Here is a 21,035-nt window from a genome sequence, read left to right as displayed (position 1 = left end):
CTCATCATAGAAATCAGGAAATAAATACCAACTTCTGTTGAGAATGAAAACCAACTTGGGCCACAGCGAGCTTTATGCCAGGCTTTGGTCATCTGCAAAAATGCCTTTGATCTGTAAATTGTGATATTGGTAGAAGTCTTAGCAGCATCTGTAAATTACATCAGAAAATGAAAGGCTTGAGTGATGATGCAGCTTTGTCTTTGGGCAGCTTTAGTCTGTGTGAGAACTACAGGATCCTGCCTGCAGCTGTGCTGGTACTGTAGATCAGCAAAATTGGAGAGGGATGCATGCTGCTTGGACTTCTCCCACCTTAAACTGTGAGTAGAAGTCCCAGGCTAACTGTGTTCACCAGGTTGGGGCTGAGCAAACAGCCTTAGCTCCCTGCTTTCAGAGTGAGCTGTTTATTTTGTTTTGGTGATTTCAGTCTTGTGCCTTACATAGAAGCATTTACCGTCTCCATAAGGGTGGAATGCTGTCAGGTGTCATCTTGGTAGGAATGTCAGGACCAAAAATTATTGGACTGATTGGCAATGGGATCAGCAGTGTTGCTGGCAGGAATTTGTGTAAAAGGAAGCCACCATGACATCATATATATCAACAGTGTGCCCGTCACCAGCATGCTCAGCATGAGTGTGCTTCATAAACATGTTCTGCACTTTCATGCTGTAGATTTGTTAGAGTTAAGCTGATGAAGTACCTTGCTAAAAACCCTTGAAAACTTGGGGTTTTTTTTCAGGCTTCATGTTTTGTTAATCAAGCTTCTAACCCTGTGGTGGGATCTCATGGCAGCAGGGTATCAGTGGTGCTGGAGGCACAGGGTTTCTGAGTCACAGATCTCTGGCTGCTTCATGCAATAAAAGCTGTGCTTAACCATTAGAGGGACAAGCACTTGCTGTCTGCAGCCAGGGAGGTGATAACAGAATAGTGATGTGGCTGTAATGTCAGAAGGGATTATAAATCTGCTAATGTAGGGTTAATTGGAAAGAAGAAACCTACAGCTTAAGCTCCCTGCTGCCTAAAGATTTGCATATGAGAAAAATACCAGGCATGGGCACATGGAAGGTAGGGTAAGAATAGCTTTAGCACATATTCCCCTTTTTTCTTACCCTGAAAAATTTCCCCCAGGACTGCAGGAGCAGGGAATCTGGATCACTTCTGTGTCCCTGTCTGCGAATCAGCTCAGGGGTTTTTAGTGGTGGGACAAAATGAGAACATTTTGAGTGTGAGAGAGGTGTTTCTTTAACAAAATCTCCCCAGTCACCTCAACAGAGATAGTAGATCCAAGCTTCTGCAAGCTGCGCTTGGCAAAAAGTTTTCTTTAGAACTTCCTAGGGACCCAGGGAACTTTTCCTTTTTCCACAGGCAAGCACATTTTAAGGGAAATTTAGTTCTTCCGGAAGTTTAACAATCTTGGCACATTGCCCACTAGGCAGTGGAAGCAAAAAAATGACCCGGTTTTGAATAGGTCTTTGAAATCCCCGGGCTTTTTCTGGATAGAAGCAGACAGATTCAAATCCCTCTGTTCATCAGAAGAATTTGAAATCAGAAGAATTTGAAAATGTGAGGTAGTAGGTCTTTGTAAGTCTGTGGCTTATTCCATGTAGCGGGGAACAGAGTCCCCCAGAGCAAGAACACAGTCCTTGAGTTTGCCTCTAGTGTGGACAAAATCCCGAAGTGGGGGTCCTGCTCTGAGAGGCAGGGACTAGAGGAGATTCAGCAGGAGCAGTGTGGATCCAGCACCAAGGGCAAGATGGAGAGGAATAGTACTGCTGGAACCCACTGAACCAGTAATGCTCTCTGGTAGAATAACTCCCGTCCCACTTCAGAGATGAAATAGGGTTTATTTTGAAATGATCTGGTTTGGAGGCAGAGCTGGCGTTTGATGCATTTTGTTTATTTCAGAATGAAGTTGCCTAAGCTATACGTTGAGTCTTTTTTTTTTTTTTTTAAGGTATATACATTAATAAGTTTTGGGAATGAGGGAGCAAAGTCCTGTACCACTTGGCCTGATCCATTTTGTCATATTTTATATATTGTATCTCATTTGTCCATATTTCAGGCAGAGATAGCAGCGAGCCCAGACTGCAGTGCTGGAAACCGTGGCTGCAACAACAGCCCTGACACAGATGCCGTGAGTGCCTGACAGCAATGTCATCTGCTCCCCACCCCGATTCGGGGTGGCAAACTCTCTGGAGCAGCCCAAGGGCATTATCTGAGAGGCAAAATTAGGTCATGAAGAGAATGGAATTGTTTTTTTTATTTGTGGTTTTATTTTAAATCACAAGTGACTCTAATATTCATGAAGTAATTACAGCCAATAGAACATCTAGACCTCCAGGCTGCTCTTAACCTCAGCAAACCTCTGTTTGTTCTTCCTCAAGTGTTGTTTCGATTTTTAAAAATAGACTAGCTTTAGTATCATTGCTGCCACAAAGTAAAGGGAATAGTAACTGAGGCTGCTCCTAAGCCTGCCATAGTCACAGTGAGAGGTTTCACTTCTTAATATTTTAATTCCAAAGAGTCAGACACCTTGACATTCCTTTTTTTTCCCACCTACCTGTTTGACCTTGTTAACTAGGTGGTAATTTGCAGCTGGGGAAATCATCCTGGGAGCTTTGGGCAATTGGGTCAGTCCCAAGTTTTCTGCTTACTCCAGAGGCACTGCTGATGTGACGTGCTGCCTCCTGACATTCCTCAGCTGCAGTGCTTAAGGAAGGGAGGAGTGACTTCCATTCTTATTACTCCTCTGCAGCTCCAGGTATCCATCCCTCCATCCACAAATCCTCAGCCACACAGGAATACAGTGCAAGATGGGAACTCTGCTCTGTATTTCGCCAGGCCACTGGACTTTGTAGACAGTCACAGCTTTCCTTCAAACAGATAATGGAAATGGAGCATTAAATGGCTGTGAGCTCAGGGCTAAAGAAAACTTCATTTCCTGCCCCATGTGTAAAGTTGACTGTCTTTTGCCCAGTTGAAGCAGTAGCATTTAGACAGTGCTTGAAACAAGCAGATGAGCATTTCCACTATCAGCTGCCAAAGCTCCTCTGCTGCTATTGAGTAACTGACTGGTTTAACATTACCCTGGAAAAGGGGTAGAATTGCCCAGACGGGCCTCGGGAATGGTGTTTATAACTGTGCCCAGCCATGTAATGGGCTTTGGTCACTTCTCCATTTGTAAGCTCCTGCTGTCAGATTTACCGTCCGCATGCCTGCAGCACCTAACTCTGCTCTAGCTTTCCCTGCAGTCAGTAGATTAAAGAAAGATTTGACCAGCAGGATCTTCTAGTGCAGTAATTTAGAGATGCTTAACATTTAAGAAGAAAATACTGTGAGCAATCAAAACAGTCTGCGTAGTTTTCCATAGGGATACAGGCTTTTTATGTTGTCCTGACATCTACCAGTTACAGAAATGATTTTCCTTTTAATTTACTTGTGTTTTAACAAACTAGACAAATTATCCCTGAATTCCTTCCGCTATTGTGTAGCCTTCTCAAGAAGGGATTTGGTTACTTTAGGCAAAGGTCTCCAGGTGTTCTTAATACATCTGCTTTCATCACACTATGGAATGAAGAGCCTTTAAAGATGTTCATGTGTTGTAGGGGATGCTGGAGGCCTCTGGGCATGTGTGGCACCACAGGTTTGTTTCTGGTATCTGCTTTAAGAGTGTTAGTGCTGCCTTTCAGCAGGGTTTGCTTTAGACTTTGCAAGGTGGGAAGGAGTCCTGTTGCCGTGGGAAAGCCCACTTCATACAGAAATGACAAGATTGCTGCAGTACAGCAACACCCCACATTGTTGAAAATGTTCTTTCCTGGGTAATTTTAAATCCAAACGTGGAGGTACATTATCCAGAGAGCAGCTCTGAGAAATAAAGGTTATGTTTGCTTGTGTGAAAAGGCAAATGTTTAACTCATGTCTACCTCTGGTTTCCTTGTGGATTTTTTGATGCTAAAGTAACAGTACTCTATTTTTCTGGGTTTTAGCACCTTCGATCTCAAGCCCGCGCACTGATCACGTTTGCTGGAATGATCCCTTACAGGACATCGGGAGATACAAACGCAAGACTGGTGCAGATGGAGGTCCTTATGAATTAGCAGAGAAGCTTTTGGTCAGGGTCACAGCAGCCTGTGCCTGTCTTTAGTACTAGTAGGACCGGTATCGTTTTGTATTCTGTATTTTTGTTGCTGGAAATAAATTTCTTTGATTTCTATTTGGTTTTGACATTTTCATTTTCACCGTTTGGTTTTTTGTTTTTTGTTTTGTGGTTTTATGTTTTTACTCATTTAAAATTGGTTTCTATTTAGAAAATTATTCTTGCTTATTAATGGGCTAAGAAGTCTTAGATGTACAGCAGGGAGGGGAAAGCAATTTTGTAGCAGGAATGGAAGTAGAGATGAAAACTTTGATTTAATGATGACTGAACATACAGCTTAAAAATTAGGGGTTTTCTTGTTCTTTTAATGTGTGTTAAATGTTGAAATGTTTCTGATACACCACATGCTGTCAGTTCATAATGTCGTCTTGTGTGGTGTATGTGTTCATGTGGTGCAGATGAGCTCTGTGTGCTGCAGAGATCCTTTAAGCTTAACAGAGTTTAAATGCTCAGTTCAGTGTCTCGGATGTGCACAGCTCTGTGTATCCTGGAGCTCAGCTGAAGCTTTTCATAGAATCATAGAATCAGCTGGGTTGGAAAAGACCTTTAAGATCAAGTCCAACAGTTAAAGTTGGACCTTAAACCACAAAGTCCTCCATTTTAGAGGAGCAACTGGGATCAGTTGGGTAGGAAAGATTTTTGTGATTGAGACGTGGGTTTTCAACCAGTTGCATTCAAAATGATCCCGTGTGTAGTTCACCAGGAGAAGGAAGAAGTCCAAGTGTGGATGCACTGGGCATGGGTAGATATTACTGTTGGTTTAGTGGGAAATGTGAGTCCCACTGAAGTGAGGGGCATTAAAAAAAAATTCACTTTAAATGTTTTGAGCTACCATAAATCCATGTGAAAGCCCAGGGAGCATGTTGTGGTATAAGCTTTGCTCTAATATATATGCCTATCTTTGAAATTAAATGGGCGGAATGTTAGTTGTTTCTCCCACTTCTCTCTGCAGATGTGCCCTTTGTGCCACTGCTGTCTTGCCTCTGTGCCCCTTGCCTTTCTGGGATGTGAGAATACATGTGGTTCTGGGTACAGAACAGACAACAAAACACAGGCTGATCCAGCCACTGCATATTAATAGCTATTGTGGGAAAGAATTCATCTTCATTTTGCTGTGTCTGTCTAAGAGCATAGAGGGATATTTGAGTGACTTGATGACAATTTCCTAATTACTTTTTCCTACCAGAAATGTTGTAGCATAGATTTTGTCAACTTTTTTGGACAGGAAGCAAAGGGGTGGCTTCCCAAGCCACCCACAGCCATGTCCTTCAGCATTAGCAAATTCTTTTGGGGCTCCCAGCTGATAGAGCTGGGGGCTGTGTGACACAGAGTCCTCCACTGATATGATCCAGGTTGTTTCTGGTGAAGGCTGAAAGAGACCTGGACAGCACCCTGAAAGTAAAGGGCATTTGGTGAGTTCCAAAGAGTTATTTGAAGCGGGGGAATTGAATTGCCTAACAAAATGTCAACAGGTAAGTTGGAAAAGCTTTATTAGCCATTAACATTTCTGGCATATTGGTGTGGGGATGCTGCTTGGTATGTCTCCATTGACAAGTCATGTAATTCTTCAGAGAACAGGTTACCAGAAGTAGGTGGTGGAGAAAGACATCTTTTGTGATGGTTGCACATGGGTTTGATTGGGCCAGGGTTGCTCCAGGTATGGGCCTATGGGGTGCTCCTGTGGTGGTTTTCCTTGCTGGCACTCAGCCCCTGTCCCCAGCTTATATCTGGCATCAAACCACCTCACGTACAGAGAGGCTGGTGAGGCTGTACCTGGCCTCAGGCAGCTGCTGACCTGAGCAGGAAAGGGACAGCATCTGTGGAGTTTAGTCAGGAAGGGTGAAGGCCACTTTACTCACTGTAATTCCCTCTTCCCCCTCCACCCTTCATGCGGGGACAGAGAGGTCCTTTGGGGCTCAGCTTTTGCCACTGCCATTTGCAGGACCTTGTTCTCCTGTCTTTTGCCCATCCCCTGCTCAGTGGAGCTATTGTGCTGCCTCACTAGCACATTTCTGATGTCAAACCTTGAACCAGGGGACCTTTACAAAAGAGCATGTTGCCCTTTCTCTGTCTGCCCTTTGAGGATGGCTGTAGCAGATGCTTCCTGGTGCTTCTCAGCCTTCGTGGGTGCTGGTAAAAGAGAAAATTGATGGCTGCATGCTGCTTGCTGCATTTCTGCTCAGTGATTGTAACTCCAGCCTGTGCTCCCTTCTAAGCTAAGCAGAAACTGCATCATTTCTCACTTCCAAAACCCAAGATAGTAATTCTGTGATGCATGGATAGAGAAAGTAAACCCCAGGGAATCAAAGCCTGAGACTAACCCTGTAAAGGTAAGACCTATCCCAGTTTCAAATAAGATGTGAGAGGTTGTGGGTACAGCAGAAGCTGCCACGGTGGGAATTAAATAATTTCTTGTTGTTTGGCCTGTGATTTCTTCTTGGGTCCCTGCAGGTGGTAAACATTCCAGTCCATCGTCTTCCCACGTTCCTCAGAGCAGCAGGCTCCAGCTCCGTGTCTAGGCCTGGCTTTGGCTCTCCTCTGCACAACTGTAAGGGCTTTGTCACATTGAGGTAGATGCTGACACACACACTGGTGTTTGCTGAATAAGGCACCCCACTGATTTTCCAGATGTCATTTTTTTCTCCACCCCACACTTAATCTGCTGGAGAGGAGAACCTGGTTCTGCTCCCTCAGGGTTCTGACCTGCTGCTGAAGTGACATCTGTGAACCCGTTGGACTGTTGCAGTCCAACTGTGCTAACATTGGAAGAGGTTTTGGGGGTGTCATTAAATTCATCACAAAACCATGATAGTGGCCAGCAACATCTGAGCAGGTTGGTGTTTGTAGTTTGCCAGGCACAGCCTGCAGCAAACCTGTGAATATTAATCTGAGCTGAATTTATTCTTGGTATAATCTGACAAGTAAGCCATTGGAGCTCTTCCCCTTTTTACAAGAAAAAAGTACAGATGAATGCTGAAAGTGAAATTTAGGATAATTCCATCTGCTTTGTCCTACTCCAGGACTAATCCTCTGCAGTAAAGATCATCCAGGTAGATGAGACACAGGTAGCTTGAGTCAGATGCAGCTTGTGCTCATGTTGCTGGAGAATATCTGAGGAAAAAGTGAAAAGTTGTTTGCTCTGAGAGCATGGGATGTTCTGTCCTGGTGTGGACACAGCAGAGACACCATGCATCTCCAGGTCAGTTTTCCATGGCTCATCTGTCATGAAACATTCCCAAGAGCTGCAGTATCAGTGTAGCAGCTCCAAAAGCTTTAAGGTCTGCATGTCCTTTGAATGAGGTCTGAGTTGGTGTGGTCTGGATTTACAAGGGAGTTGCAGGGGAATCTGGAAATACTCACTGTAAACTTCTGCCCTGTGTTACCTGTCCAGTCAGGAAGAAAAAAAAATTAAAGCTCTGCCCAGGAGTGAACCATGGGCTACTGGTAAAAACTCAGCTGAGCTAAGGGAAGACAACCAGTTCATTTGAGAATTAACAGGTTTTCTGCTAAGAAGCAGGAAACTGCTGAAAAATGCCACGAGGGCCCCTCCTAAACTGTGCTGCAGAGCTGGTATCAGTGGGTCCTGTCTTCTCAGCTTGATTTCTTTGGTGTTTTTTAGGGGTCTTCTTATCTCACAGCTTTAATTCTAACTATTTTCACCATGGTGCCACACTGCTACCCTGGCGTACACGTGGCTCTGCTGGCTGCACCTTCCAGTTACTGCCTACACCCTGTGTGAGATGTCCCTCCTCCTCGGCCTTGCCTCAGATTTTCCTGCTGGCAGCAGATTCTGCATCTCAGTCAATCCCGATTGTTTTGTTGTGTTTTCCAGACCCCCTGGCTGGAGCATACCTGCTGGATGAGGGGTTTCCTCTCTTTTCCCCATTGGTCTCTCACCCACCTGCATTTGTCTAAGGCAGCACATGGATCTTGTTCCTTGCAGGATCTGAAGGAATTGTATTCAGAAAAAAATGAATTAATGAATCTTTCTGTTCTTGTTACCCTCTCAACACTTGTCTCCCCAACCTCAATGAACTCCAGCCTCTCATGGAAGCAAGCTGTTTTCCTTTCAGCCTTGGGGAAGAAGGGCATATTGATAATTCCAGTTCTGTGTCCCTAGGGTAGAACAGCACTCAAATACTGTTGCTGTTCATATCCCTGTACCAGCATTTTTGTCCCTTTTCTGTCTGGGTCTGAAGCTGTAAGGATGGAAGTGGTTCCTGGAATAGGATGGGAGATGATCCCTTTGTTCCCATCAGGTGAGGTGACAAGCAGTTACCTGAATAACCATCTATTTCCTCTTCCCAGGCTTTCTTCCCTGCAGTGCCAAGAAATGGAGCTGCTCTGTGCAGTGGGTTTGCAGTGCCAAGCCCCTGCGTCATTTGCATGACCTGTGACACCCAGGGTGGTAGGTTCCCTCTTCCATAGAAACAGGACAATTAAAGCTTCATTAAAGGCCTGTTGGAACATAGCATTTTGGCAAACATTGAAAGAAGCCACATGTAAAGCATTGTACTGTGCTCTGCCTAACTCAGTGTGGGTTCATTTGATCCATTTAATAGCTAGAACGAACCAGGGGGTCAGCTGGAAGCGAGGGAAGGCCCTGCAGAAGCAACTTGGCACCTCTTCACTGCATGAGTGGAGGGGCTGGCAGTGTGTGCCACAGAGCATCTCCCTCCTGCTCCTAGCGCCACAGGACCTGGTATCGGTGCTGCAGCTGGTGTTGTGAATCAGGCCGACGACAAGCGCATCCTACTATCCGGCTATTTCACTACACCAGGGTGGCATCATGCCATTTGCTTCACTCTTCGCCTGGCATCTGGAGAACTCCTGTTTCTGCTGGAGCATCTTTCACCATGCTGTGTTTAACAGAGATACTCACCCCCAGTTTATGAGGCTGATTGGAGCTGGTTTGGGCAAGTTAGTGTTTTTGATGGAATACAGGGCTCTAAAATAAAGCCATTTCTGCTGGGCATGAGTCTGCTGCTGCATCTGTTGTCGTGAGAAGAATCATAGAATTAACTGGGTTGGAAAAGACCTTTAAGATCAAGTCCTACTGTCACCCCAGCACTCCCAAGGCCACCACTAAACCATGTCACTAAGGGCCTCGTCTACACAGTGCGTGAACACTGCCAGGAATGGTGACTCCACCGCTGCCCTGGGCAGCCTGTTCCAATGCCTGACCACCCTTTCAGTGAAGAAATGTTTCCTAACATCCAATATAAACCTCCCCTGGCACAGCTTGAGGCCATTTCCTCTTGTCCTATCTTGTTCCTTGGGAGTGACCTCCTGGCTCTATATTCTTTCAGGCAGTTGTAGAAAGTGATAAGGTTCCCCCAGGTCCCTCTGCCATTCCTAATCACACCTGTGCTCTGGGCTCACCACCAGCTCCCTTGCTCTTGTCAAAAGCAGGTGCCCTTCTTCGGGAAGATGGTGTCCACCTCACCCTGCAGGAGATGTAGCAAGGCTTCTTCCTTGTCCCCATCTCACCCTTCTCACTGTTCCACAGCTGGGGTTCCTAAGGGCAGTGCTAGATTGCTTTGCACTGGGCTGCTGGGGTGCTGCGAGGGCTGAGCCATGCTGCAGGCAGGGCTGCCTGTCTTCAGCTCCCTGGGTAATGGGCCCATGCTGGCCCATGTGGGGCTGGTGCACTTGTGGACGGTGCCTGCTCACACACAAACAATCCAGGGGGGCTGAAGCAAGTCCTCAGGAAGCAGATTAGTGTTTGTGCATGAGTGCAGAAGACAGCCAGGGGCAGCAGGGTGGGCAGGCTGAATTTTCCATTCACTTGCAAAGCTGCATTAGGCTGAAATTCAAATCGGCTGACCTCACATTTTATTGCCTGACTTATTTGCTGTCTCTGCTGATGTTATCTGTAACTGCTTTTAAGGCACATGTGACGGTGGGCTGCAGAGGTATGACTCCCATCCCATCCTTTCCCCAGCCTCACCTCTTGGTGGCCGCAGGGTGGACACTGTGTTCACATGGCCTCAGCTCGTGTTTTCTGTGATGTGGGGAAGGGTTTAAGGGATTTGTTAAGTCAGGGATGGGGTTTGGGGCAGTTTTGAACCCTGGGTGCTCAGTGGTTCCTCCTCCCTGGGCTCAGGAAAAGAGGCTGTGGACTGACAACTGCCAGGTCCCAGCTCTGGGGAATCACAGAGGGACTTGGTGGCTCTCACTGATCCATGTCCTCCAGCCTGTGCAGCCCGCCTGGCACCCAAGTCCCGGTGGGGGCATCCCTCTCAATGTCACACTCCCCTCTTCCCTCTGGTTCCACTTGTGAGATAAAGGGGTTGCTTTCCTCCCCATGTCTGGCACAGCCCAGTGCCACAGGCAGCAGCTCCAAGGCCAGCTGAGATGATTTACGGGATGTGTGGGGTCTGGGGCAGTATCCCTGGGAAGGGTGAGGGTGCATGGGATTTACGCCCATTTTCCATAATAAATCCCAGTGGGAACTGAATGTTCTTGGGTCAGGGCCGGAGGCAAACTCCGCGCCACATTTCTCTCCTGCTCTGTCCTTGGATTTAATCTCAAATCTGTTATCGCTGCCCCATCGGGTGCCGGGAGGCAGGGATACCAATTACAGCAGGGTTGATATCCCTTCCAGCTAGTTTTTTTTCCCCTGACCAGCTTGGGGTGGTTCGAGCCAATTCCCCCATTAGCAGCTGCAGTGGGTGGGTGCTGGTTGCCTCGCTCTGGTTTTGCTGGGTATAAAGCCCCAGTGAGCCCCTCTCCGCCCCATCCCTCTCCTGGCAGTGCCTTGGGCAGGGGCAATGGCCGAGCTGCCCATTGCAGAGCTGCCCCCGGCCCGCTGCAGTGGCCGCTTCACCATCAGCACCCTCCTGGGCACGGAGGAAGGTGGTCGTGGTCAGTACGTGCCCACCGAGAGCTCCAGCTGCGACAGCGCCCAGCCCACCCAGCTCTCGGGCAGCACTCTCTGCACCAGGACCTTCGGCTACAACACAATGGATGTCGTGCCCGCCTATGAGCACTATGCCAACAGCAAGGGGGTGGGAGACACCAGGAAGGGCAGGCCCTCCCTGGCGGACCTGCACTCCATCCTCAAGGTAAGGTGGGATTCAGCATTCCCCGGCCATGCCGTGGGTCCCTGTGCCATCTTCGTGGTTGTGGTGCTTCATCTCGTACTTCTTCGCAATGATGTGCACATCCCTGGGAAGGCGCTAGGAGAAGGCAGAGGGATAACCCAGCTGTCTCCACAGCTCTGCACCCCGGGGAAACTGGCTGCCTTTCTCCCCTCACCTGCCCTGCCTTTTCCCTGCAGCCAGACCCAGGCCACCTCTGCACACCTGTGTCTGACCCACAGCGGAGCAATGGGCTGACAGAGGCTGGCCCAGAGGAGGCATCGGTGGAGCCAGGCACAGACCCGGTACCAGAGCCCGTCCGCTTTGGCTGGGTGAAGGGTGTGATGGTGAGTGCAACTGGTCCCACAGGAGCAGCCCCTCAAGGAGAGCCAGTTCAGCCCCAGCACCCACGGGCTGATGGTCAGTGTCCCCTCTCTGTCCCCCCAGATCCGCTGCATGCTGAACATATGGGGAGTCATCCTGTACCTGCGCCTGCCCTGGATCACTGCCCAGGCAGGAATTGGTGGGTGCTGCGGCACAGCATGGGCAGAATAGTGGCACCAAGCTCCCTGTCACCTAAAGCACTGGGGGGGACAACACCAGCAGCATCAAGCATGGTGGGAGGCAGTGGATGGGGGTCCTTCTGTGAGGGATCTATGGGGCTAGGGGATGGATGGAAATGAACACAGGATCACAGCTCTACCCTCTCCCTGCAGCCCTGACGTGGCTAATCATCCTGATGTCTGTGACAGTGACCACTATCACCGGCTTGTCCATCTCCGCCATATCCACCAACGGCAAAGTGAAGTCAGGTACCATGTGTGTGTGTCCTGGAATGGGCCATGAGGGGCAGGGGGGGCCCAAAAACATGTTGGGGAGGGAGCAAACACCACAGGGTGCTTCCACTGCTTCAGGGGGCACCTACTTCCTCATCTCGCGGAGCCTCGGGCCAGAGCTGGGTGGCTCCATCGGGCTCATCTTCGCCTTCGCCAACGCGGTGGCTGTGGCCATGCACACCGTGGGCTTCGCTGAAACCGTCCGGGACCTGCTGCAGGTAAGACAGTGGCTGCCCATGTCCCCTGGGCCCCACCTCTGCACACAAGCAGCATTCATTACTAATTAATATTGGACCACTGACAATCAATCGGTGGCTGCTAAAGTCACAGCAGTGCTGGTAGTTCAGTAAGGGCGAGGGTAATTTCCATGCTGTGGATGGTTCCTCCTCCCCAGGAGCACAATTCTCTCATTGTGGACCCCACAAATGACATCCGCATCATCGGCGTGGTCACCGTGACAGTGCTGCTGGGCATCTCTCTGGCTGGCATGGAGTGGGAGGCCAAGGTAACCCTCACTTCTGCCATTCACGTTATTCCCCTGGGTTGAGAAGGGCCATCCCCACTGCCCACCAGACACCCGAGGAGCAGGGGATGCCCATAGCTCTGTAAAAGAGTCTGGGGTTTCTCTAAACACCTTCTCCCTCTCAGTGCCCAAACCCCAGCCCTCAGCTGGCTCTTTCTGCTCTGGCAGGCACAGATATTGTTCTTCCTGGTCATCTTGGTTTCCTTCATAAATTACCTGGTGGGGACTGTGATCCCTGCCACTGCCGAGAAGCAGTCGAAGGGTTTCTTCAGCTACCGAGGTGGGTCAAGAGGGCCAAGTGCATGGCTGGAGCCCAGCTCCTTGCTGCTGCTGGGGTAGGAGTCTGCTATGGGAAGGTGCTCCTCGCTGAGAGATGTCATCAAGAGCTTGGTGTCTTCCTCCTGTGGCTTAACTGCCATCAGCGGTGTGCCTCCATCCAACACTGAGATGCTTTAGCCAGGAGTGGGCAGTCCAGAGCCCCCAAATGCTTCTCCTCTGCTTCTTCCCCAGCCGACATCTTTGCCCAGAACTTTGTGCCCAACTGGCGGGGACCTGAGGGCTCCTTTTTCAGCTTGTTTTCCATTTTCTTCCCATCGGCAACTGGTATCCTGGCTGGGGCCAACATTTCAGGTGACCTGAAGGTGGGTTTGTTCACTGAGCTAGCATTTCTCAGGGATGAAGCTCTGTTTTTCCCTGGGCTTTAGCTCTCATCCATCTTAGACCCTAGTTTATTTCTTCTGGAAGCTTTGTGGAAGATTTCAGCCAGGAGATGCTTCATGGCTTTGTGTCACAGTGAATTGAAATTCCTCGTGTGGCAGCATTTTAGTAGTGCTGCTGGAAAGCTGTCTTACATCTCTGTGACTTCCTTGGGCAGGATCCTGCTGTGGCCATCCCTAAGGGCACCTTGATGGCCATATTCTGGACCACCTTGTCTTACCTGGTGCTTTCTGCTACGATTGGTAAGCAGCACGTCCTCGGGTGAGCTGGGTAGGATCCATTTTTCTGAAATGGGAAGTCTGGGAGGATGCAGGTGGTGGGATCCAGGAGCAAAGCATGGATGCCAGCACTGATACCCCCCAGGCACCAGACCTCATTCCTGTCTCCATGCAGTCCTGGGAGGGCAACAAAGCCCTCCCAAACTGGTTTCGGTTGGAAGGGACCTCAACGTTCACCCAGTTCCACCCCCCTGCCATGGGGAGGGACACCTTCCAGTAGACCAGGTTGCTCCAAGCTCTGTCCAGGCTGGCCTTGAACACTGCCAGGGATGGGGCAGCCACAGCTTCTCTGGGCAGCCTGTGCCAGCGCCTCACCACCCTCACAGGGAAGAACTGCCTGAGATCTAACCTGAACTTCCCCTGTTTAAGTTTAAGCCCATCACCCCTTGTCCTGTCGCTAAAGTCCCTAATGAAGAGTCCCTCCCCAGCATCGCTATAGGCCCCCTTCAGATACTGGAAGGCTGCTATGAGGTCTCCACACAGCCTTCTCTTCTCCAGGCTGAACAGCCTCAACTTTCTTAGCTTCTGACAGTATGAGCTGTGCTCCTGCCCACCCTGCCCATGACCCCATGGGCCATGATCACCCTTGTAGCCTCCTTTGGACTTGCTCCAGACACTCCATGTCCTTCTTATGCTGAGGACACCAGCACTGCACACAATATTCCAAGTGAGGTCTCACAAGAGCAGAGCAGAGGGGCAGGATCACCTCCTTCGACCTGCTGGTCACGCTGCATTGCTCACGGCACCCCCAGGGCAGGGACTTGGGTGATGCCACAGGCAAGGGGACATGTGACACCTCCAGGTGAGCAGACACTGAGCAGCACTGTGTCCCTGCAGGCGCCTGTGTGGTCCGGGATGCTTCGGGCAGCCTCAACGACAGCGTGGTGCTGGGCTCACTGGGCTGCGAGGGGCTGGCCTGCACTTTCGGGTGGAACTTCACTGGCTGCACCCAGCGGCAGAGCTGCCGATACGGGCTCAGCAACTACTACCAGGTGCTTGCCCGCCCCACTCTATGCTCCTGGCTGGGTCTGTGCCCCAAGGGATGGGCTTCACCCATGTAATGGGGATATACTGGGGAGCATGTCTTCCTAGGGTTTTAGATGTGGGTGGACTTCACTGATGGGATAATGTTGATGGAAAAGCACTGAGGGTGGCAGGATGGGGCCTGGAAATCCTTTAGGGCCAGGGCAGAGCTGATGTGCTGAGAGTGCCAGGTTTCCTGACCGCCTGGTTTTTGGGCAGAGCATGAGCATGGTGTCCGGGTTTGGCCCCCTCATCACAGCAGGGATCTTCGGCGCTACCCTCTCCTCAGCACTGGCCTGCCTTGTCTCAGCCCCCAAAGTCTTTCAGGTGAGGGAGTGCCTCTGTGTCCTCCAGCTCCTGGGGCTGGCAGTAGGGTTGATGCGCTTGGGTACGTCTCAGTGCTCTGCGGCCATGAGCAGCCCCAGGGTGAGGAGGATGCTGCCATTGGTGTAAGGCATGAGGCCAGTTCAGCCCTTGCTCTAGGGGGTGCAAGAGCCACCATGGTGCTGCCATCCCCAGTGCATCTTTCTTGCAGTGTCTCTGCAGGGACCAGCTCTACCCTCTCATAGGCTTCTTCGGGAAGGGTTATGGGAGGAACAGTGAGCCCATCCGCGGCTACATGCTCACCTACGTCATTGCTGTGGGCTTCATCCTCATCGGTAGGTGCTGCCCACCTGGTGTCCAACACCTGCCGGGTGCCTCAGTCCCTGCCATGAGCATCTTGCCCTCATCCTCCCCGCAGCCGAGCTCAACGCCATCGCCCCCATCATCTCCAACTTCTTCCTCTGCTCCTACGCTCTCATCAACTTCAGCTGCTTCCACGCTTCCATCACCAACTCCCCAGGTGGGCTGTGCCATGCCATGCAGTGCCACACTGTGCCATGCTGTGCCGTGCTGCTGCACACAGCGCCCCGTGCGGCTCCCGTCACAGCAGCACCACTCTGTGTGTGCTGCAGGCTGGCGACCCTCCTTTCAGTATTACAGCAAGTGGGCTGCGCTCTTCGGGGCTGCCATCTCAGTGGTGATCATGTTCCTGCTGACCTGGTGGGCAGCCCTCATTGCCTTTGGCATTGTCATCTTCCTCCTGGGATACGTCCTCTACAAAAAGCCAGGTAGTAATCTGGTGCCAGTGAAACCCCAGCAGGTGTCTGGCCCTATGACTAATCAATTTTCTCCACGTAGATGTCAACTGGGGCTCCTCCATGCAAGCCAGCTCATACAACATGGCCCTCAACTACTCAGTGGGGCTGAGTGAAGTGGATGAGCACATCAAGAACTACAGGCAAGGGGTCTCAGAGACAGGGGGATGCAGAGCCAGACTGCTGGCAAACCCAGAATAGCTTCATGCTCATGGCCACGTCATAGAATATAGAATGGTTTTGGTTGGAAAAGACCTTAAGATCATCCAGTTCCAATCCCCTGCCACTGGCAGGGACACCTTCCACTAGACCAAGTTGCTCCAAGCCCCATTCAACCTGGCCTTGAACACTGCCAGGGATGGCACAGCCACAGCTTCTCTGGGCTACCTGTGCCAGGGCCTCAGCACCCTCACAGCGAAGTTCTTCCTTAGATCTAACCTGAAAATCTTCACCACCATCCCTAGTAACTGGGAGCCCCAGCAAAACATGCCTGTCTCCAAAGTCTCACATCTCTGCCAAATGGGCAGAGGTGAAAAGCAGGGGAAACCTTGCCTTCCCTGTTCCCAGCAGACACATTGCTCTCATCTGATATGAAGAGACCTCAAAGAGAACCACAGCTGGATTTTGTCTCATCCTAAAGATACTCCCTGCAGTTGCTGCTGGCCAGGCATGGGAGAAGACACATGCCTCGTTCCAGAGAAGCTCTGTACCTGCATAGTACCAGCCTTCATCCCCTGTTTCCTCCCTGCCCACAGACCGCAGTGCCTGGTGCTCACTGGCCCTCCCAGTTTCCGCCCAGCCCTGGTGGACTTTGTGGGAACCTTCACCAAGAACCTCAGCCTGATGCTCTGTGGCAACGTGCTCATTGTGAGTCACCCGCTGGTTGGTTCCCTGTCCTGGGAGCTCTGGCCACCCATGGGCAGTGGGCTGGGAAATCCAGATGTGTCCTGCTGGGATTGAACAGTGCTCATTGTGTGCCACTTGAGGATGAGATGTTTCATCTGGAAGCCTCTTTGCAGCTTGTTAAGCAATTATTGATGAAGCACTGGAAGGTCTCTGAGGGCTAATGCTTTCCCTTCACCAATTAATTGACAAGGCAAAGACACAGCAGAACGAGGCAGTTGGCTCAGGGTGGTCCTGAAACCTCAAGAGCAATTGAGGTGCAGCAAATGCCAATTCATCTGCAGCCATGGGACAGCTGGCACTGTATGTGTTGGCTGCTGACCCCCAAAATTTGCTGGTTCTCTTGCTGTGATTGTAACCTCCGTTGTGTGCAGTGGTTACATCCAGGTCTTGCCAGTGATTTGGGATGAGAGGAGCTGGAGGTCATTGGAGGCAAGACCACCAGCAGGAAGGGCTGCCTGTGCCTGAGCCCCTGCCCTTGCTCCCTACAGGCACCACAGAAGCAGAAGATGCCAGATTCCCGGCTGATAGCAGATGGCCACACCAAGTGGCTTATGAAGAGAAAGATCAAGGCTTTCTATACGGATGTGGTGGCTGAGAATCTGAGAAGTGGTGTCCAAATGCTCATTCAGGTAGAGCCTGGGGGCTCTGACCCTCCTCCCTGACCTCCAAGCACCCCCTTTGCATCCTCCCCTGCAGACTGACACTACCTGTGTCCGTCTATCCCTGCAGAGGGCTCTCATGAGGACATCTATCCATAGGCTGCTGGACTTGGGAAGATGAGACCCAACATCCTGGTGCTGGGCTACAAGAGGAACTGGCGGACGGCATCCCCACAGAGCCTGGAAGACTACGTGGGCATCCTGCAGTACGGCCACACCAGCTCCTCCGTCCCTGGGGACGCCAGGACCTGGTGGTGGCCCTGCGGTTGGGTGCAGGGATGCTGTGGCCACATGCTGGCAGTGCCACCCAACATGAGATGGCCACTGTTAACCTCCTTCTCCTCCTCCCTTCCAGCGATGCCTTTGATTTCAAGTATGGTGTGTGCTTGATGAGGATGAAGGAAGGGCTGAATGTTTCCCGAGTTCTGCAGGCACACAGTAAGTGCTTTTGGGCAGCTGTGGATGCTCAGAGATATGCTGGAGCTGTAGGACATGCCAGCAGGCACCATGTCCCCATATGAAGGTCATGGACCTGGGGGGACATCACTCCTGGCTGGGACTGAAGGGGCTGGGGACATGGGATGTTGCTGCTTGCCCATGGTGATCTCCTCCCTCCTCAGTTAACCCCATGCTCAAGGCAGAGGAGAGGAACTGCACCAGAGGCAGAGCAGCCCCGAGCACAGGTTGGTCCTGGCTCGGCATCACTCAGAGCATTCCTGGCTCCTCCAACAATTAATTTTGGGAAGCTAGGTTTATAGTCAGGGCTGTGGGTTGGGAGCAGATATGAGCCTTTAATCTGTGGCTGGCAGTGCTCCTTGCTGACACCAGGACCCTCTTGCCCTGGCAGTGGATCCCACCACCTTGGCCTATGAGCAGCAGGCGAGCACCATCTTCCAGAGCAAGCAGGGCAAGAAGACCATTGACATTTACTGGCTCTTCGATGATGGAGGTAACCTTCACCTTTGGCTGCTGCGGCTCTTTGACATCTCTCTGTCTGCCTAATGTGATCCCAGCACCCCCACTGCCCAGGAGGGCTCAGTCCTTTCTGACTGTGCCAGGGCATTCCAGGCATCTGGTGTCAATAGTGCTGGTGAGCCCACAGGGCTGCTGCCACCACCTCTGCCATTGGGTGTTTTGGGGCCAGGTCTCACGCTGCTCATCCCCTACCTCATGGGGCGTAAGAAGCGGTGGGGAAAGTGCAAAATCCGTGTGTTTGTTGGTGGGCAGATCAACAGGATGGACGAGGAAAGGAAGGTGTAAGTGCCCCACAGCCCCTCGTAGCTACCACTGCTGCCCCATGGGTGGGTGGCAGGAGCTGCTTTACCCCGAAAACTCCTTGGCCTTTGTGGTAACAGGAGCTGCAGGCTGTGACCTGGCTGCTCTGCCTTGATTCTCTGAAAATCAGTGAAGTAGGAAAAAACGAAGGGCACACCAAGGATGGCAGCAGGGCAGGTCCCGGGGCTGCTGTGCCCACTGATTCCTGGAAAACATGCCCTTTTCCCTCCGGTAGGATTGTCTCTCTGCTGAGCAAGTTCCGCCTCGGCTTCCATGATGTCCACATCCTCCCTGACATCAACCAGAAACCCCGGCCAGAGCAGTAACTGCCCCCTTCCCCTCCTTCCCCCATCTCTCCAGCACCACCAAACCCACCCAGACCCCTGGCACCATCTGCTTGTCTTGCAGCATCAAGAGGTTTGATGACCTCATAGCTCCCTTCAGGCTAAACGATGGCTTCAAGGATGAGGCCATAGTGAACGAAATGAGGCAGGGCTGTCCCTGGAAGATTTCTGACGAGGAGGTTGATAAGAACAGAGTGAAGGTAGCAGCACTGGTGGGGGAGCTTCCACAAAGGGTCTCCTGCTTCTCAGACAAAATTTAGGCTTTTTGGAACCAATTTTTATGTTTCCCAACCCTAATTGCTCTGCAGTCTCTTCGACAAGTGAGGCTGAATGAGATTTTGCTGGATTACTCGCGGGATGCAGCACTCATAGCCATGTAGGTACCATCAACAGCCTCCTGCCCCATGGAAAGGGTCCCCCTAGATGTTCACTCCCCATGGACTGATACCGCAACCTGTACTGGGACAGTGGGGAGAGGGGGAAGGCACCAAGAGGTCTGGCCCTGGTCCTACTGGGGGGGAGGATGTGGTGGTGTCCTTTTTTAGGGAAATAACCTGCAAATTAGTGGAGGATGGAGAGGGGGCTAAAGATGGAGCCTGGCTTGGGGGGCTGTGTCTCACCGGCCCCTTTGCTGTGCCGCAGCACGCCACCTGTCGGCAGGAAGGGCTGCCCCAGCTCCCTCTACATGGCCTGGCTCGAGACCCTCTCACAGGACCTGAGACCCCCTGTCATCCTCATCCGAGGCAATCAAGAGAATGTGCTGACCTTTTACTGCCAATAAAGCCTCCTGGATCCCTGCTGACTCAGGATGTGAATTTGTCAGGCCAGTTCTGATCTCGGAGCACACACGCCTGGGGTTAGGGGAGCAGTGAAGGCGTCTGGTTACCGGCTTTTGGGAACTAATTGTTGCACACAGCTGCCATCCTCTTCCAAAGCTTTGTTTTGCCAAACTCAGTCTTTGTAGGCTGCATATAGATATATAACAGTGCAGGCACTGCTCTGGCCCTGGGTTTAGCCAGAGCCATGCAGATGAGGTGTAGGGTCCCATTTTGAGAGCATGAAGGGGACAGTGAGACTTCCACTGCCCTTGGAGAGCCTTAGGGGTGCACAGGGATTGACCCACAGCCCAGCAAAGCCACCATCCAAGGGTGTGAACTGCCCTGCGTGGGCAGGAGTGGGTCAGCACCAAGTCCAGGGGGTGCAGGGACCCTGCATGTCTGCTCAGGGAAGGGAGCTCCTGCTTCCAAAACAGGCTGAGCACATCCTGAGAGCAGAGCAGCAGCAAGATGCCATGTCAGGCTGCAGTGCCTAGCTGCAGGAGTGAGTCAGTCTCTTAAGGGAGACAAAATTAACCACCAGAACCAGGACATTCTGGGTGCAGATGGCCCAGAGTGAGGCACTAGCAAGGCTCGTTTCCAACACCACAAGCCAGGCCCCCTTGTCATACTGCAGGAGAAACACACGACTTTGTTCACCTTGATGGTTATAGAATTTACTGATAAGCATCACCAGGATTAGAAGGGTCAGTAGAAAAATATAGTTTCCTATCATACAAAGATTTGTTTGCGACAGCCGCAGTCATTAGTGAGACAGGAAATGGGGTGTGAGCTGAATCAGAGAAGCACAGGGCATGTCTGCACACAGCAAGCAGGGCCACGAGCCTCAGCAGCGATGTTTCTCCAGGGCAGGCAGCTTCTCTGCACGGTGTTCCCTCGAGCGACGCTGGCCAGGGGCTCACAGCACTGCCCGGAACACCTCAGCACCGATGGTTTACAACTCTGAAGTTTTGGACAAGTTTGATTGAGCAAAGTCTACTGCCACCTGCTGAAAACTGAAGGGATTCCTCTGCTCACCCCACTCAGCATAAAGGAACGTAAAGGGAAGACCAAGCTAATGCAGTGAGAGGGGAGGAAGCTGCCAGCACTAACAGATTCAAGACTACTTCTTGCTGCTTGGATCTGATTTTACTGGACAGGGAACTGGGGAAGGCAGCCAGGGGAGCACTGGATACTCTGTGCACCAAAGAACACACCCCCAGTGCTAATCCCTGTCAAGACAAGTCAGGAGCTGATTGTTCACCTCCTAAGCAAGAATTCCCTG

The 21,035-nt window shown here is 51.2% G+C and overlaps 2 protein-coding genes across 9 annotated transcripts in view; both read left to right on the top strand.

Annotated features, from left to right (window-relative positions):
* The window catches only part of NUP93 (nucleoporin 93), a 32,164-nt gene extending 27,954 nt beyond the window's left edge, over positions 1 to 4,210 (top strand). The window contains exon 19 of one of the 2 annotated variants that reach the window (XM_057414486.1): positions 3,984 to 4,210. In XM_057414486.1, coding sequence (XP_057270469.1) covers positions 3,984 to 4,094 — 111 coding nt within the window. In that variant the 3' untranslated portion in view covers positions 4,095 to 4,210. Of the gene's footprint in view, positions 1 to 2,059; positions 3,962 to 3,983 lie in introns of those variants that run through there. The other variant, XM_057414497.1, reaches the window with a different exon arrangement.
* A 6,651-nt stretch (positions 4,211 to 10,861) lies between these two features.
* On the top strand, positions 10,862 to 19,737 carry SLC12A3 (solute carrier family 12 member 3). Of its 7 annotated transcripts, none has more exons than XM_057414433.1 (25): positions 10,867 to 11,220; positions 11,436 to 11,582; positions 11,683 to 11,758; positions 11,952 to 12,047; positions 12,150 to 12,289; positions 12,466 to 12,576; positions 12,763 to 12,874; positions 13,105 to 13,235; positions 13,469 to 13,553; positions 14,427 to 14,581; positions 14,832 to 14,939; positions 15,148 to 15,271; positions 15,355 to 15,456; positions 15,569 to 15,724; positions 15,795 to 15,894; positions 16,507 to 16,618; positions 17,146 to 17,286; positions 17,416 to 17,522; positions 17,672 to 17,754; positions 18,164 to 18,265; positions 18,461 to 18,572; positions 18,827 to 18,913; positions 19,000 to 19,135; positions 19,244 to 19,311; positions 19,578 to 19,737. In XM_057414433.1, the coding sequence occupies exons 1-25, from the start codon at positions 10,927 to 10,929 to the stop codon at positions 19,714 to 19,716; spliced, it is 3,024 nt and encodes a 1,007-aa protein (XP_057270416.1). In that variant the 5' UTR covers positions 10,867 to 10,926; the 3' UTR covers positions 19,717 to 19,737. The 7 variants fall into 7 exon arrangements, with proteins under 7 accessions (XP_057270430.1, XP_057270446.1, XP_057270421.1 ...); XM_057414456.1 differs by having other exon boundaries at positions 11,100 to 11,220; positions 11,440 to 11,582; positions 15,795 to 15,901; positions 16,514 to 16,618; XM_057414472.1 differs by having other exon boundaries at positions 10,864 to 11,220; positions 11,952 to 12,289.
* The last annotated feature ends 1,298 nt before the right edge of the window (positions 19,738 to 21,035 follow it).

Source organism: Pezoporus wallicus, unplaced genomic scaffold (genome assembly GCF_028554395.1).
Source record: "Pezoporus wallicus isolate ANWC-B61680 ecotype Strahan unplaced genomic scaffold, APGP_CSIRO_Pwel_v1 contig_854, whole genome shotgun sequence".
NCBI lineage: Eukaryota > Metazoa > Chordata > Aves > Psittaciformes > Psittacidae > Pezoporus > Pezoporus wallicus.
Note: the sequence above shows the minus strand (reverse complement) of the source record. Positions and strands in the feature narration are given on the sequence as shown.

What these genes read in the sequence shown, in the direction of transcription:
- SLC12A3 (XM_057414472.1), top strand. Translation starts at nt 10,927, where the DNA reads ATGGCCGAGCTGCCCATTGCAGAGCTGCCCCCGGCCCGCTGCAGTGGC. An exon ending in GACTACGTGGGCATCCTGCA is followed by an intron (nt 17,523 to 17,671) that starts GTACGGCCACAC and finishes CCTCCCTTCCAG; the next exon opens with CGATGCCTTTGATTTCAAGT. An exon ending in CCGAGTTCTGCAGGCACACA is followed by an intron (nt 17,755 to 18,163) that starts GTAAGTGCTTTT and finishes TTGCCCTGGCAG; the next exon opens with TGGATCCCACCACCTTGGCC.